General features: G+C 39.3%; 1 protein-coding gene across 1 annotated transcript in view; it reads right to left on the reverse strand.

The window, feature by feature from the left end:
• The window catches only part of tcf7l2 (transcription factor 7 like 2), a 159,052-nt gene that overhangs the window by 10,210 nt on the left and 132,936 nt on the right, over positions 1–15,906 (reverse strand). The window contains 2 exon segments of the mRNA XM_052027216.1: positions 5,331–5,417; positions 6,014–6,116. Coding sequence (XP_051883176.1) covers positions 5,331–5,417; positions 6,014–6,116 — 190 coding nt within the window.

A 15,906-nucleotide genomic window follows, 5' to 3' on the forward strand; every position in this document is an offset into this window, starting at 1 on the left:
ACTTTATTTCACTGTTGACATGTTTCTGTTAACTGCATGTCATCTGCCTGACTTCGTTTTATGTGCGAGCTGTGGGATGCTTTTTCTCCCCCTTGCAAAAAAAACAGCCTCTTTGAGTTGCAGCTAGTTTGTCATTATTCCCCCTCCTCTCCCTGTGCAGTTGTTATCTCTCATCTTTTCCAAGCTCAATTTTCCCGAGCTTTCTGAACCACCGCAAACCCACATTATGGTTTATACATGATGCTGATCCCTTTGAAGGCGGCACATTTCAGAGCGGGCCCTAGTCAGGAGAAGCACCTTCAGCCAATTTACGAGGCTGAGGGGGCCCGAAGCTCTAACATCTCAATCTAACAAGGTCACAGGGTGGCACAAGTGAGTGTCAGCTATTGCTGTTTAATTGCCAGTCTATGCCTCTCTGCTGTGTTTAAAGTATAATGACCCATCACTTAATTCCAAGAAATCACTGCCCTGCTGCTGGATGGAATAAATATCAAAAGGTGTGCTCTGGCAGGGCATGGAGTCTACATTTCCTACGGATGTCATACGAATAATACAGACGTGTTTTTCCATCACCCAACTACCGCACAAATGCCTTTTGTTCTTTTTCTCTCCCTTATATCGGAATAACTAATGTATGGCCCTATGGAAAAACTGCTAAGTTGTTTTAACGATTGCCTTCACAAGTGCGAGGATCGTGTTCTTTCACTGTTAACCTGACCCCTATTTGTCGGGGAGGGGTGTTGGGGGTGGGGTGGGTAGAAAGGGGGAAAGAAACAGAAGAGATCCAACCCAAAGTCAGCCACATAAGACAAGAAACTAGCCCTATGCCTTTCTCTTTTTTGTGATGTTTACCTTTTGCTCTCACAGCTGGTGCCTCACCTTGTCAGGTACACAAATGTAACAATGGACATTTTGAGCATTTCTCATACATTCTTTTTTATTTTGCTATTCCACAATAAACATTTCTGTTATACTGCTGAATGAATAGATTTTTTTTGTTTAAGTGCCTTAATTTGTCCTGCCCCTATCAAAAGCTATGCTTTCACAAATAGATCTACTTGGTCTCCAGAGATGGCAAGCCTTGCTAATAATCTATGCTAATTTAATTAACAACTATCATCAAAATGCATTAGCTGTTTCAGCCCATCAGGAAAGTCTAACCCTCCACCAATTAAATTAGCTGAACTCTAAATCAGATAAACAGAAAATAAACCCATCATTAGGAGCAATTAGCAATTGCTTAAATACAGTGCCATAGAGTAGTTTGTAAATATACTTGTAGCCACTGGGAAATTAGCTGGTACCATATTAATTGGGGCTGTGCCGTACAGTCAGAGCCCCTATCAAAACAGTAGCTTTCAGAGTGCTGAACATCAGTCTCCAACAGCTTTGATGTGTCATCATTTACCGCTTTCTTTTATTAGTTTTGTATGTTTGCGTTTATTGTACGTGCATGGACATTAATATTGTACAGAGTGGTGAGATCTGGTGTGGAACTGCTGATGTGCTGTAAACTTCAATATATAGAGATTTTATCCAGCATGGCAGCTACTTCAGCTAGTTAAAATTAGGCACAGATTTACAATGCCTCATTACTTCTTTTTATTTCACCTTCAGTATTGCTAAATACCCATTTAAATTTTTTTAATACACAGCTGGCACAATTAATCTTGTTAAGATTATTGCATTTTTCCATTATGATGGCCTCATTATTGCTACAATAATATAGTTTACCAATTCCATAATTATGTCAAAGCTTGCAGGCATAATTTGTTGTCGGTATTTGGGCTTCATATTCCAGGACTGAATGTTCTCAGCTGCACAGTTTTAAGATCTAAAGAGTAGCCAGAGTAAAAGATAACCAAAAGGAGTAAAGGAAATGACTGCAATAGGGGTAGATTCAATGCAAGTCCGAATGTATGTCATGGTGGCTCAGCGTAAAGGGAATTCCTGGAGACACCTTCTGTTGCAGTCATTAATGTCAAAGGCCCAAAGTACCCTTCTGGCCCAATGAGTCCCGCCGCCCATTTAAACCCATGTTAACTGAGCCATACACCTTTGGAATGTGTATTATTAGCATAATATTATGAAGTATTATTATGAAGAAACAACAAGTGGAGGTTTACCACTTGCTCTTATGGCCAACGTGCACATTTAGCACTGAGCTGGGTATGGTACTGGGTAGGACCATTTCCACTACTGCCCCCTCTATTAAATCTGAAACTTGCAAATTGGGGAGCCTAATTAATATAATTTGGTCTTAGGCCCAAAACTAAAAAGACAGCCAGTGAGCTGGTTGAGGTGGCATTCTGTACACATTTTACAGAAGACTGCTGGTTTTGTTGCAACAAAGCTTTAACCTTTAGTTGATGAGCCAGCTAAATGATACGCAGATTGTGTGAATAATGTGACTAGAATAAGCACGTGCTTGCGTATCGTGTTGACATGCTGTCTTGTTAGTTCTGCTTTGAATAATTCTGCCTGTTCCACTTGCTACCTCCTTGGGCAGCTCCACGTGTATAGGAACACAATGCATAAGGTCAGGACCAGTGAGCTACTAATCAGCTACACAGCACAGACTAATAGAGGACATGAAAAGATGACCAAATGGATAGTTCAGAACCTATTTCAATTCTAATCTTCCAATAACTGAATTGACAGTTAGAATGTGTTGATACAGCCATAGCCAAGGACATGCAATAGCTTTTAACAGCCTGCTTCCATTATGGAACAGCTTCCAAATGAAGTGGTTTTACTCTGATTAGGTTGCAAACAGTTGCGAAGTCACATGACAGCTTGCTTCCAGAACAACGACAAACTACAAATATTCAAAACTCTGTGCAGTTCAAAAGTTGCAATTTGTCTGCTTGTATACACTCCGTAATATTGTTGGTCTGTACCACTGTGCCTCAATGTGAAAACCACCTTAGGAGGCAGACATAACACACCTTTAAAAGGGGATGTACCATATCCAAAAAAAGCACACGTGCTTCCTTATTTATACTGCCTGTACCTTAATACTAGCCATTAAAAGCACTTTCACAGTAGTAAAATGGCAGGTAGTTAGTTAAAACCAAACAAGCAATTAAGAACAGACTCACACCAGAAAGAATGATGTGATCAGGTCATTGTGAAAACTGACACTCCGTAGCTGGCAATAACTTTACGGTCATTCTACAATTAATTCATCAATTCTAGGGATAAAGCAATGGTGCAGCTTAGGAGTGAATGCTTCTGGTCCTGTTGAGTCCTGAAACTTGCAACCACATATTAGAAACAACAAATAAATAGGTCAGTCAGTAGCTGAACTAGATTCTCAATTAGAAAATGTTCCATTTCTATTTCATATTCATTTGCAAATATTCATTTTGCTGCTTATGCAGATCAATCTGATTTGTCCTCTGCCAAAAATAGATATTGTGGACAATTCAAAACCCTTTCTTGTTGTGGCTCCTGTCCCTATACTATAACTTGCTCTTAACCTGAATTTCTTAGCTGTTGCAATAACAGGTAGGTTCACCAAATCATTAAGTTAACTGCACAATTCTCTGAAATTAAGTGGCATCTTAAATACGCAAGTCCAATGCAATCATTAGTTTTCTCAGAGACGATTAAAATAGCCAAGAGTGCTGCAGGCAAGTAATTCACCATTAAGAATTTGGAAAATGGTGTGATTATGAAAAGTAGTTGGGATGGTTATGTATATGATTTAGTTCGCTACTTCAGATGTCCCATTTTAGAGATCGGCCTGGCTGTCTATATTGTGGATGCTGCATTTTTCCACATTACACTGCATTATGTGGCCAAAGGGATAGGTAACACTAACACTAGACCAGCAAGCAATGCTATGGGTTGGCTGTTTCAGAAAAGCATACCCTTAGTTTTAAAATTAAAGAATATTTCAGCAACTGATGTCAATGAACCTCATTGGTTATCAGCTGGTTTTCTAACAAACAGCTTCCACTACAGTAACAGAAGTTGATACTCTGTCTGAAGCCAATGAATGAAAGAAATGTAGCCAATAAATCTCTTTCCCCCAATTACAGCCAAGCAACTAAATATTGGGAAGCAAAATAATTCAACATTTTAAAAATTAAATTTTTACTTTCTACATTTTGTGTTAAAACAATTAATTACTTATTGATCCCGAGTCAGTGCCTCAAATTTAAAAGCTGGAAGTAATGTGTATAGGCAAAATTAAGTCAACAGGTCTACTGCTTATCAAAAAGCAGGAACCAGATTTCAAGCTGAGACAAGAGTTTAAGCCCTATTCATTGCTGCACTTCAGACTCCTGTGTCCCTGAAAGGATAACTTTAGGTCACACCACCCAATCTGTACATGGGAAGATACAAGATGTTGCATAGGGCAATTGTGGAGAGTAATGATTAACTTGAATTTTGCAATGTGCCAGATAAAGAGCTACCAAGATCCAAAAGAAAATAAGCAATTGAGAGATCCAAATGTTTATTGAGTGGAACTAATCACAATGAATCCCATTTCACATCCCCTCCCCTTGCCTGGGTGTCCAAAGGCCACAAAGGCCCTTGTTTTCACCACCAGTCTAATGAAGTGTTGGCCGGTAGCTGCTGTAAGTTGTCACCTACTTTTGAATATCAATGTCTATGACGTGAATGCACAACACTAAGTGCCTTATGTTGCTACCTATTGGCTCAATGGAAAGAGCTACACGCCTCCAAGTAGAAGAGCAGACATCTGATTACTACTTTTCCAGTAATTCCACATTAAAGTGGCCTTTAACCTGTGATGCAAGAATGAAGATTATTGCTCTCTGAGCTGACTTAGTGTGGCTCAAGTAGCAATAAGTGACTCTGCCCACTGGGTATAATAAATATTAACTGCATTTTGCTGTCTGCAAGTGCTAAAACATTGTCCCTTGGGCTCCAACATTGATGTAAAGTGTGTAATAATTGCGGCATGCTCTTGACACTTCCGTGTTCCCTTGGGGACAATGTTTTACCACTTACTGTCTTGAACAGCAGTCAATATTTGTGTACATTATGAATGAACTCCTCTCACAATAATACTGCAGCAAAGGCTCCATTCCAATTGCATTACTTGCAGATTCATTCATGGCATGCTATTTAGTTATGGAATGGTATTCAGCTTACTTGTTTATGACAAAACCAATGTAAATGCCACATGACAAATGTTTATTCAGAAAAAGGGCACAATGTTAAAAATGGCAATGTGTCCTCACTGAACAAAAGCAAATGGCCATTTGCTGCAAAACAAAAGAGGCTGTTGAGAAAATGGTTGGAAGGTTATTGGCTTAATAAAAACTGATTGCCACCAAACCAAGTGTACCCACCTTGACATGGAAGCATTCACTGTGAGTGCAGTGGGGTAAGGGTGTCGAAATCCCCCTGTTGTGATTGGGTAAACAGGTTGACCTTGCCTGAAAAGAAAAAAATAACTGGAAACTTCTGCTGTCGTGAGCACACTCTCATTTGAACCAGAACAAAAAATGTTGTTGATTGCACAGCCAGGATCAAAGGACGTAAATAAAGAACAATTTTAATGTGCTAAATCTGATAGAACCAGCTAATTAAATTTTATAACCTCTGCTAATGTCAACAGAGACCTTCTCCCCAAGCTAAAACTAGGTGTTTTGTTGTGATAATTAAAGACGAAGCGGCATTTGCTTTAATGGAGCCATCACAATAATTGAGGGCTACAGATCCAAAGGAAAACAATAATGAATGTAAATTTATACCAAAATAAAATACATCAAATCAAAGAGCCGCTGTTCTGCTTTGGGCCTCTTTTGGTATTTAGAACTCAGTAAGAAAACATTAAATTAACAGTCCTTAATTTGTAGCCTTTTGTCATAGTAACCAGTGTTGACAGGTGTTGCCAAGGGAAAAGCCCAAATAAATATGTGGGTACCCAGTAGCCAATCACAGCTCATTACAATAATTGGACAATACAGTTACATGCAAAATTCTACAAGAATTAAAGGAATAAAAAGAAAAAAGAAATGGAACTGCTTACTGTGGTACTAACCATCCTAGTGGATGGGGGATTTGGCCGACGGTACCAGGTGAGAGTGGGTAATAGGGAGAAATGTCTGAAGGATGCGGAGGCCTAGGAATTCCTAGAAAAAAAGCAAAAAGCAACAAAGTTTATTCTCAAAAGTGAAGGGTACAAAAAGTTCATCACATGGTTATATCTGGATATGCCAATGCCCATTTAACTTCCTGTTTCCAATAATGCCAACTGTTAAAATGATTGCAAGCCAAACCTTTAACAACCTGGGTCTTGCACATTATTTGTTATAGCTCAACATCTAAAAAAATAATTATTGAAACTTTTACTAAATCTTAAGCTCAGAGACTATTTATATCTGTGCCTTAGTAACACAACATTCAAATAGAATACAAGATGCAATTAGTTACATCATTTCTATACACATTTGATCCAGTTTTAGTGAATCACCAGGCCTTTCAATATTGTGGGTGAACTCTCACACAAATCTGAATTAAGATTTTTCCACAAAACACTGTAGTTTCATTTGATCCCTTCCATAGCATTTAGCTTTTGAAATCAAGTATGTAGGAATTCATTTAGTACTTCTGTGAATTATCTTAAAAATGTGTGTGCTTTTAATACCTCCTGTAACACAATTAGAGACACACTAGCCCCATTTCTTAAATCTGATTCATTTCATGGGTTCTCTAAAGAGGGGGTTCATCAGCTCCAGCCCATCACATGGAATCTCTGCTGAGCTGGCTACAACCTGGCCTAGGAATTGGAAGTCACCCCTTTTTGTTGCGCTAAAAGATGCTCAATTTGCCATAACACCAAGTGCGTCTTAACCAAAAACAAAAGTTGCTAAATTGGGACATCGCACTTTAAGAAATTGCTTTCATGGTCTTCTCCCATTAGAAGCCAAATCACACATTCACTGATAGTAGCCATCTCAACTCCCACTCACAGAGAAGGGGGTAAACTCATGGATCCAGGGGAAGGGGAGAGGAGTTGTCGAGAGGTAAAGCAGAGCAGCTTTGGACAGTGCCCATCCCCACTCTGCACTGTGGAGTAGCAGAGTCAGAATTAAATCCATGTCCCATCAAGGACTCTTTGGTATAGTTCCTGACCATGTGTGCTTGGCTTACAGTACATGAACAACAAAGGTCACGGATTGTGATTAATCCAATTTCTGTTAGGGAGTCTGAAATAAGTGTTGTATACTTTGAAGACATCATTGTACATATGATATATGATGGGGAAATTACACTAGCATAGGGTGAATTTCCCAGTCCAATTTTCCAAAGGGCAGGACATCTGCTGGAAATAGGCACAAATACAAAATAATTCACACAATAAAAAAAATACAACTGTTTTATTCCTAATAGACTCTCTTGGCTCCCATTTTTGTTGATTATCAGTAACATTTAAAACGAGCCTTAGTTTCAAAATGTGTAGTTGCCCACAACTATCCTCAAATCACCAGGATCTTTACTTGCTTTTCACAGCCTGCACTAATACAGGATCCTTTTTCCTTCCTACCCGAGTCATCTCAAGTCTCACAGCCCTACAAACATCCTATCTTGTTGGTAGTAGACCCTGTGAGTCTTCTCCACCCGCAACACAGATGACAATTCTTCTCCATGATTCCGACAACCTATTCCCCTTTCCCAGTGATCTTGGCCACTACTGCGAGAAAAACAACTTTTCATTAGACCATATAACACCCTTAATTTGATAACATTCAACTTCTGCCTGCCATCAGAACATTTCTCATGCTCTTGTTTAATGTGCGATGCATACATAAAAATGTCACATGATTAGGTGCAAAATATCCTAACTTTGCTGATGACATCTGCCCTGGAGCCAGAAAGTACCACTGTCCAAGTGACCTCACAACTTTGTAATCAGTACATTTTAAAAAGCACCTCAACAAAACATCAAGGAGCAGCATCTCATCTTACAACTGGGCACATTCCAGCTTTCCACTCAAAACCAAGTTCAATCGATTCAGATAGCTCCCAATTACATATCCTCTGGATCCACCTTTTGCTTTTGTATTCTCCTTTTCATCTTCTATTGTCTCAAACCATCAATTCAATTTTAATCTCTCCTACTCTTTTCTTTACCTCCTCTCCCACCTTTCTCTACGTACTTATCTCCATCTCTTCTTCCCCCCATTCTGATGAAAGGTCATCAATTTGAAGTGTTACCGTAATTTCTCCCTCCACAATCCTGCCCGACATGCTGTGCAGTTCCATCATTTTCAGTTTTAATTTCAGATTCCTAGCCAGCAGTATTTTGTTTTGTTTTAGAAACACAAACTTTTACATGGAATTTTTCAGAAAATACTGGAAGCAGTCAGCAGATCGGGCAGCGTCAGTGAAAGAGAAACAGAGTTAACATTTCAGGTCAGAGACCCCGTTGGGTGTTTCCAGCGTTTACCATTTTTATTTCAGATTTCTAGCATCTGCAAGATTTTTTGATTAATATATACACAAAGTTGCCTTTCAATAATTTCCCCATGTGAATTAACTGGACAAACAAAGAGGCACCAGACTAACTGCCTCACTGTAACAGCCAGATGTTACAACTGAGTTACCAACAATAGCAATCCTGCAGAATGTTTCATGTCTGAACTGTGTAGAACTTTGAACATTCGCAAAACATCAGTGAACATGCTACACAGCTCACAATAAAGTACAGAAACCTGGTCAACAAAAGCAAGGAATCTGGGACCCAGAAGTCAGGCAAGAAAATTAGAATTACAGATTTATTAGGAAGTAGTACTATGCCAAATATTATACCATGAAGTGTATCCCTAGTTAATTCTTGCTACTTAATCAATTTTCTCAAGTTACAAAATTATTTCGTCAAAGTTCTTGAAACTTGTTGTATAAATGAGGGTCTAAAATACCTCACTGCAGTTCTACTCCAGATCTGCTACTCATTTCACTTATTGTGTCCCTTACACTATCAAATTTTTTTATCTCATGTACTGTATGCTATTAAAGACTGTGCATTGTATACTATGAAGCTACTTGATTCACGCATTGTTCACTATGAAGCTGTTTATGCCCCCCAATAAATCCCAGTGCATAAGAAAGGGTCAACAAGTGACAATAAACCACATTTTCCCACAAACAATTCAACATCCTCCTCTTGCATGGCATTATTAAACAGCACAATTTGTAACACAGTAATGTTCACCTGGGCGCAGCCAGGGCAGTCAAGGCCACATGAGGCCAGAATAAATGTTCGAAATTCAATTTGACAGCCCCTGTGCAGTGTTAATTATTGATATGAAAACGGTTAGGGCACTTATTTATCATGCAGGCAGAAATGGCTTAATTAGTTGCAACAAATGATGGTTTCCTTCTCTAGAGTTTTCATTTAAGGCCACAATATACATTTTATAATGCCTCCACAGTAGCTGTCTTATGTGTCATTAAATTTAAGATTATCATTTCTCTTTCTGATACCCAGCCTGGAGTTGATTTTAAAAAAAGCAGAAAGAAATGAGAAAAGCAGCATGTCTGTGAAAGGAAAGTGCATGTAGGCAAGGTTGGGATAAAAGAGCTAGCAAACGAGAAAACGTATGGAGTGAGCTGCATCATAAACTCAAGCGGGAAGGTTTTAACTAGATTAAAGCAGCTTCCTCACGGCCTGGGGAGTAGTTGACGCTTGCTGTGGTACTGAGTCACAGGCAATCAAGTTGAAATTTCCAGCCTAGCCTCTCCTTTCAGGAGAACGATGGACACGTGCTACAAGTTGTCCTCAAAGTCCCACAGCGGGATTGTGCTAATCAGCCAGCAACTATCATCAACAATCCTTGCTGGCAAGTAAATGTTAATAATAGGGGAGAATAGGATCAGCCTCAACAGTGACATGCCCCAATTCCAACAACTACCACACACCGGGTGTACAAGGAATGATCATTTGAGCAAGCTACTGTCCGGCCACTGATACCCATGAAACTAAAGAGTAAAGAGGAGGAAAATACAAATGAACCCAAAACACTATTTATGGACAATGACAGGTTGAGCAGTCGTTTGCCATGTAACGCTCCGGGCTTAATGGCAGGCAGCACTCTCACCTCCAAATCAAAAGCTATGGATAAAGGTCCTATCCATTTGTGCACATAATTCAACTTTTAATGCAGCACTGAGGGAATGCTACACTTCTGGAGGTGCTATGTTCAGATGAGACACAAAACCATCATCCCTGCTAAGCTGATACGACTTGTAAGGCAGGAGAGAATTCCTTAATACCCCAGCCAACAACAGAAACAGGGTACTGATTATTATTCCAATTACCTGTATTATCCTATATTTATAATAACTACATTACATAAATTACTTCACTGCCTGTAAAGGGTTTGAGCAAGGCATTAAATAAATTGCATTCTTTTCCTCACAAACACGTCAAGTCTCAGTTTCCACTCTATTTCAATTAAAGATTCATGTATCTATGACTCCAATGTTTCAAACTGATCTGCCACATGTTGGTACTGGACACTGACCTTGGCTTTAAACGCTAACACAGAGACTTATCTACAATTGTTAACTATTGTAATTGAAGGCCATTGCAATCAAACATAGTATGACACAGTGCCTAAAATACTCCACAATAATCTGGAGCACTGTCAAGTGAAGAATACAGGGAAATTATTCCATGGCATCTTCTGGAAAATGATTTAAACAAAACTAGTAACGACCTTTCTACTCTCATCAATGAACAGAACCCAACAATACACTGCCACTGATTGGATCAGAGGTCTACTTAATTCATAATGAACAGCCTGCACAAGCCCAAATAGAGGTCAATCTACATGCTCTGCTTAACCAGTACAAAATATGATATCCTTTCAGCTTTAGGATATTCAATAGCAGTGAGAGTGCAAGTATTTGTTGTAGTACAAACACAATGCTTCATGAGGTGAGCTGACTTGGTCTCATGCAATTGTGGACTGTCTTAAAACTTCACCTGTGCAATGAATCTGCCCCCCCATCCCCCCCACATCCTGATATTCCTACAGATATCCCAAAATAGATAAAATCCATTGGAGAACTTGTCTTATAATAATAGTCTGACCAGCTGCCAGCCACTCGGTCTCTCCCAGGTTGCTAATGTGATATTGCGCTGTTCAGGGAAAAGGCCTGCATGTTAATTGGCAATGAACTCATGTCAAATTAAGTTCTTAAAAATGAAGGTATGTAAAAAATAAGAGCTGATCGAGTCTGATATACACATGAATCTTCACATGAAGTGAAGTCACATTTGACTGTGTGAGATATACACTTGGAGCAAGATCAAATGACCAAGGCACTTGAAAAGGCAGTTTAACCTCACTTTTACTGGGTTTCTTGCATCCAATTGAGCATGAAACAGAAGTTAAACTGGCACCAAGGAACAACAAGCATGCAAAATGCCTATGTCACATTACCAGAGGAGACCTCACACAAACATGAACAATAATGTAGTATAGGTCAGGAAACAATGCCAAATGGATACCGCAACACAGATATTTTACATGTTAAAAAGGAACCACCTATCACATTTTATTTCTTTCTCTCTTTTCCTTCCCCATATTAACCATGGGGAAGGAACTGACTAATCTGTATCCACCTTGAGCTTGAACTAACCTGGTGACCACCAACACAAGTTTTACAAATTACTCACAAATTACCTGCTTAAAGTTTGCCAGTTCTTTCCTTTGCTGCCATTTGTTTGATAAGATTTTTTTACCCTTACCAATAAAGAGCCTGCTAATGCTTACCCCTTTGATATGCATTCCCCAACACCTTTCCCTATCACTCATCTCTTTCAATTATGTTTGTCAGTTGAACACAAATTATCTCCAATAAAAAGCAAATGTTATAAACCATCTATCCACTCCTCTCCTTGGCAACTGTCTGAAACTGAGCCATTTAATAGCAAATGAAAATTTGGGAAAAAAACTGTGGATGCTGGAAATCTGAAAGACCAGAAATGCTATAAAGTCTCAGCAGGCCAGGCAGTTTCTGTAGAAAGAGAAACAACATTAAGGCTTCACATCCAAGGCCCTGATTGTTATAAGCTTTCATATGTCCTATATCCACCTTCAGCCTTGCCTCAACTTATCTGTCATTGAAACCCCCACCTTGCTTTTGTTGACTGTCACAGTACATTCCATTGTTCTGCTCTCTATAAACTCACACCATTCAAAACTCTGCTGCCTGTGTTCCAACTTGCTGCATGTCCCAATCACCCATCGTCACCGTACACTCTGATTTACAGTGGCTTCCAGCTGAGAATGCAAGAATAAGCCACAAGGCCAGTTAAATTGGCTTCACTGTTGAATAAGATTTTACATAATCGTCTTCTTCAAATCAATGTTGCTGATCATCCTCAAACTTGATTCCATTGTCTGATCTCAGCTTTAAATTCATTATACTTTTTTTACTTTCAGGTTGTCTTTTCCCCATATTCTATCAGCAGGGATTCCATTACAATTCTCATCACCAATGTTGAGCCACTGGTCTACGGAAGTCCTCCATCTCCTTTCTTAAATACAGATACGTAGTAAACTATCTACCAGTCCTTTGACATTCCACATTTTTCTAATAGATTACTAAATGAGTGTACAGGTAAACCCTGCATCATGGCTGTTCAAGGAACAGAAATTTGTCTTACAGAATTTAGAAAATCAGTACCCAAAACTTGAAATAAAATTCACTTTCACGGAATTTATGTGGGGAAAAAAATTTTTTTCCCCAACTCACATTTCTTGACTCATGCACAGTTGATGTGGCTTCACATTACGGAATTTTAACATCCTTATCTTGTTTCTAAATCTCACCGTGTCTGCATCCCTACCCGTCCCTATTGTCGTAACGTTCTCCACCTCAAGCACCTTCTGAGATAATCAGTAATCTTCAGATAAGAGGTCTTGAACAGCTGCAAATTTAACTGCTCTCCACCTGCTTCCATGGTCCTATGCTCTAGAATTTCTTCCCATGAGCTCTCAGTTTCCAGTCCTCTCTCCTCCTCTCAAAACCCACCTCTATGATTACATTTTTGGTCACCTTCTCTAATAATTCACTGTCAAATGTTATTTGATAAAACTCTGTAAGATGCCTTTGGATATTTTTCTGGGTTATCAAAAAGACATAAATAGCGATAGTTACAATCCAATCAGGCTTCACCTGCAAGGATGCCCAACTGAAGGGCATAGAAAGCAGCAGATTTGAACACCTATTTTGCATGTCATGGTCATTTTCAATTCCCAATAGATTATAGACCTAGGGTAGTAGAAAATAAGCAACTATTTGTGCAATGAACTAAAAATTTGGTATTGGAAACTAAAACTAAACTACAGTTCTCACACTTTAAAATGTGCCCCATTGTTTATTTGCATTAACTGAAATATTTCTAGTACAATGTATTAGCTACTTCTAGCTTCTTTGTGCTTATGACTAAATCTCCTCCATGAGATTTTCAGGCTCCCTCAGGAATCAACCAAGTAGATGGACAGTGCATCAGAGGTTTTTCCATCTGGGCTTTCAATAGCTTCCTGTCCATCTGCTTGAAGTACCCGGAGCCCAAAGCTGATCATCTGATTAACAAACATAGTTGCTTGTTCAAAAGCTGCATCATTGCTGCAGGATGTAGACCATGCACCCAGCTGAATTCTCCTGCACTGACGACATAAGACTGGAGGATAACAGATAAGGAACAGAACAGATATAGTCATACAGTTGTGCTGCACAATGGCTCATCGTGTCCAGCCGACCTTTAATGCCTGTCAGTGCAAATCCCATCTGCCCGCATTAGGTCCATATCCTCCTATGCCTTGCCTATTTAAGTGTCTATCTAAATGTCCTCTAAACACAGTGGTTGTAACTGATTCCACCATCTCCTATGGCAGCACATTCAGAAATCAACCACTCTCTGTATGATGAAGCTTTCCCCTTTAAACCTCCTTTCTCTCGCCTTAATCCATGCTCGTGTTTGATACCTCTACCAGTGGAAAAAAGATTCTATCTGCCCTATTTATGCCTCTTATAATTTTATATAGCTTTTTCAGGTTGACCCTCAACCTCCTTTACTCCAAGGAAAACAAGCACCCCACCCCCCATCCAGTCTCTCCCCATAATTGAAGTCCTCCAATCCACGCAACATCCTGGTGAAACTCCACTGGACTCTGTCCGGCACAACCACATCCATCCTATGGTATGGTGACCAGAACTGTACACAATATCCCCTGTCCAGTCTAACCAGTGTTTTGTAAATTTGCAACATAATACCTCAATTTTTATATTCTATGCCCTCACCTATGAAGTCTAGAATGCCATCTCCCTTCTTCACCACCCTAACTATATTGCCACTTTCAGGGAACTCTGGACTTGAACCGCAAAGTCCTTCTGTTCATCAACATCCCTTGGTGCCCTACCATTTTGTGCACATGTCCTACCCCTATAAGACTTCCCAAAATGCATCATCTCACACTTGTTGGGATTCAATTCCATCTGCTAATGCTCTGCTCAATTTTCCATCTGTTAGAAAACAAAACTTTGCTGAATTATAGCTGGTCTGTTGGTGAATTAGCTGCAGATGATCAATAGCATTTTAAACCTAGCTGCTTTAACGACCAACTGAAAAATGTTAATGAACTTTCTGGGAAAAATTTAGCAAGTCTCAGTAAGGACAAAAAGTTAGCAAAATGACATCGTTTCTAGGAGGCAGCACTTCAAAAATGAAAGTAGTTTTAACTTACTTCCTGGCCTGCCATGAGTTTTAATGCTCACCTCTGCATTGTGATTTAAACAAGAGGGGAAGGACCTCCCCATTGCTGCTGACTGACTCCGTTCATCAGCTAATATTGCACGAAGGTGGCAATGTTCCCTTGGTGCAGAACCTATTACTGGATGGGACTTTGGATAGCACTGGTCAAGAAATGTTCTTAAGGCAAAAGAATTTTGTTATATCAATGGGAACTTAACACTCTATAGGTTTTAGGCAGGAGAGGCATCCAATTACCTGATAAAAGTTCTGCATAAGCAAACAATACCATCAGACAGAACTTACTCCCTGATTACAATCTTTGTGCAAGCATAGAACATTTCTCAGGATAACTTTGTATAAAATACTAATGAGATAAAAGGAGACCACTGCAGATTCCAAGAGGTCTCTCCCTTCTAATGGTACTGCTACCTGGCTGAGAATAATCATCATATTGTGATGCCAAATTTTCAATGCTAGATAGGCAGCACTGAACTTGTGTGTATTAATTTGGCAGCAAATCAATTGCAAGGTTTAGTCAATCAACTAATGTATATTCTTACAAGCCAACAACACAGTCTGAACTCTATGCAAAAAAAAATGCATGATGGTCAGCTGCTCCTCCAACATTTTGCTCGAGTGTAACAGTGGTCTGAACACTTCATAAAATGTTCTGAACACTTAAGATTTTCCAATTTATAAACAATGGGAAGTTGATGTGCTTAATTTTATTTTACTTTAAAGGTTAGTTTTTAGCATTTTAATGCTATGCACAAGTTCACGAAAATTCTCAAAAATGGGTAAACAGGAATTTTAACATGCAACTAAATTTCTGAGCTAAACGTTAAAATTACTTTTCTAAATTCTGTCACAGGGAACTTGGAGGAGGTAAGGCCATACCTGACCAGTGAAAGGGAACAACCTTTACAATGTGAATAGTTGGGATAGAGACTGGGCAACAATTGATGAACAGCCTGCAAAATAAACTTTATGTCCCATGTATTTAATCAGCCTCTACTTTTGTGGTATGTGCTCTGAAAGGGATTCATAGTTAATCAGTTAAGTACATAGATGGAAACCTGTGATTTGCTGCATTCACGAAGTCTGCCAATTTAGCAACCATGATGTGATTGATTAGTGTAGCAAACTCCCTG

The sequence above is a fragment of the Pristis pectinata genome, chromosome 12 (genome assembly GCF_009764475.1).
Source record: "Pristis pectinata isolate sPriPec2 chromosome 12, sPriPec2.1.pri, whole genome shotgun sequence".
NCBI classification, from domain to species: Eukaryota; Metazoa; Chordata; class Chondrichthyes; order Rhinopristiformes; family Pristidae; genus Pristis; species Pristis pectinata.